Below are 915 nucleotides of genomic sequence, written 5' to 3' on the forward strand. Positions count from 1 at the left end.
CATAGTCCATGATAAGAGGTTTGAATTTTTATAATTAGGAAAATAATACGTTGTTATTCTCAAATTTATTAAACTACAAAAATAGTTAACAAAATGGCTTATCTTGCTAGCAAATAAGAATTACATTTTCATTATCTAGTTACATGATTATCAAAACTGCAGCTGCAGTGTAATAATTAAAATTTTAATGAGTAACAAATGGACTGAAAGCATTATGTAGCCACCAGTAAGTGGACACGTCCAAAGGTTCTAGTAGTATAAAGATTTATACTATGAAACTAACATAAAAAATAAATTCAGGATGACAATGATCACGCCCTAATTTGTACAAATCTATTTAATATGTTTCTGCTATTGTCCCCTGGAACAAGTTTAGTTCAAAAGTGACATTAAATCGTGTTTATACAACCATCTTTACGTCAACCTTGCAAAAATATCATTGTTCTGTTTTATGTACTTCACGGAAGCTCATGGACATTTGTAAAATCTGGCCATATAATTATTTATATCTATCTAACACTGCTTTCCATCTCAATATACTTTAAATTTCAACAGCTTATTAAAACTATTTTTTGTACATTTAATAAGTGATCTCATAGCAGTTGTTATAAACTATGCAAAACAATAAAGAAAGCCAAAAAATATGTTAAATACTATAATTTACTTCCTCACACCACCCCAAAGTGAACCACCTTGACTGTTCCCCCATCTTCTTCCTCGGTTGACACTTCTGTGGGAGAGAACATAGAAACATTTAACAATATATATAAAGCAGATGAGTGTTTCTAGTCTACCTACACATCATCGTAATTCAGTTTCTAGGCTAAACAAACCTAAACTTAAAAATAAACTACAAAATAGAATTTGCCCCCTCATGTATGACTAAACTACAAAAGCGAACCTGGTTGATATTTT

The 915-nt window shown here is 30.5% G+C and overlaps 1 protein-coding gene across 3 annotated transcripts in view; it reads right to left on the reverse strand.

Annotated features, from left to right (window-relative positions):
• Positions 1-50: 50 nt before the first annotated feature.
• Positions 51-915, reverse strand: part of LOC119587193 (WD repeat-containing and planar cell polarity effector protein fritz homolog) — a 30,592-nt gene continuing 29,727 nt past the window's right edge. For all 3 annotated transcript variants that reach the window (XM_037935959.1, XM_037935957.1, XM_037935958.1), the window contains one exon: positions 51-730. In XM_037935959.1, the coding sequence (XP_037791887.1) occupies positions 669-730 (62 nt within the window). In that variant the 3' untranslated portion in view covers positions 51-668. The remainder of the gene's footprint in view (positions 731-915) is intronic.

This window comes from Penaeus monodon, chromosome 22, assembly GCF_015228065.2.
Source record: "Penaeus monodon isolate SGIC_2016 chromosome 22, NSTDA_Pmon_1, whole genome shotgun sequence".
Lineage (NCBI taxonomy): Eukaryota > Metazoa > Arthropoda > Malacostraca > Decapoda > Penaeidae > Penaeus > Penaeus monodon.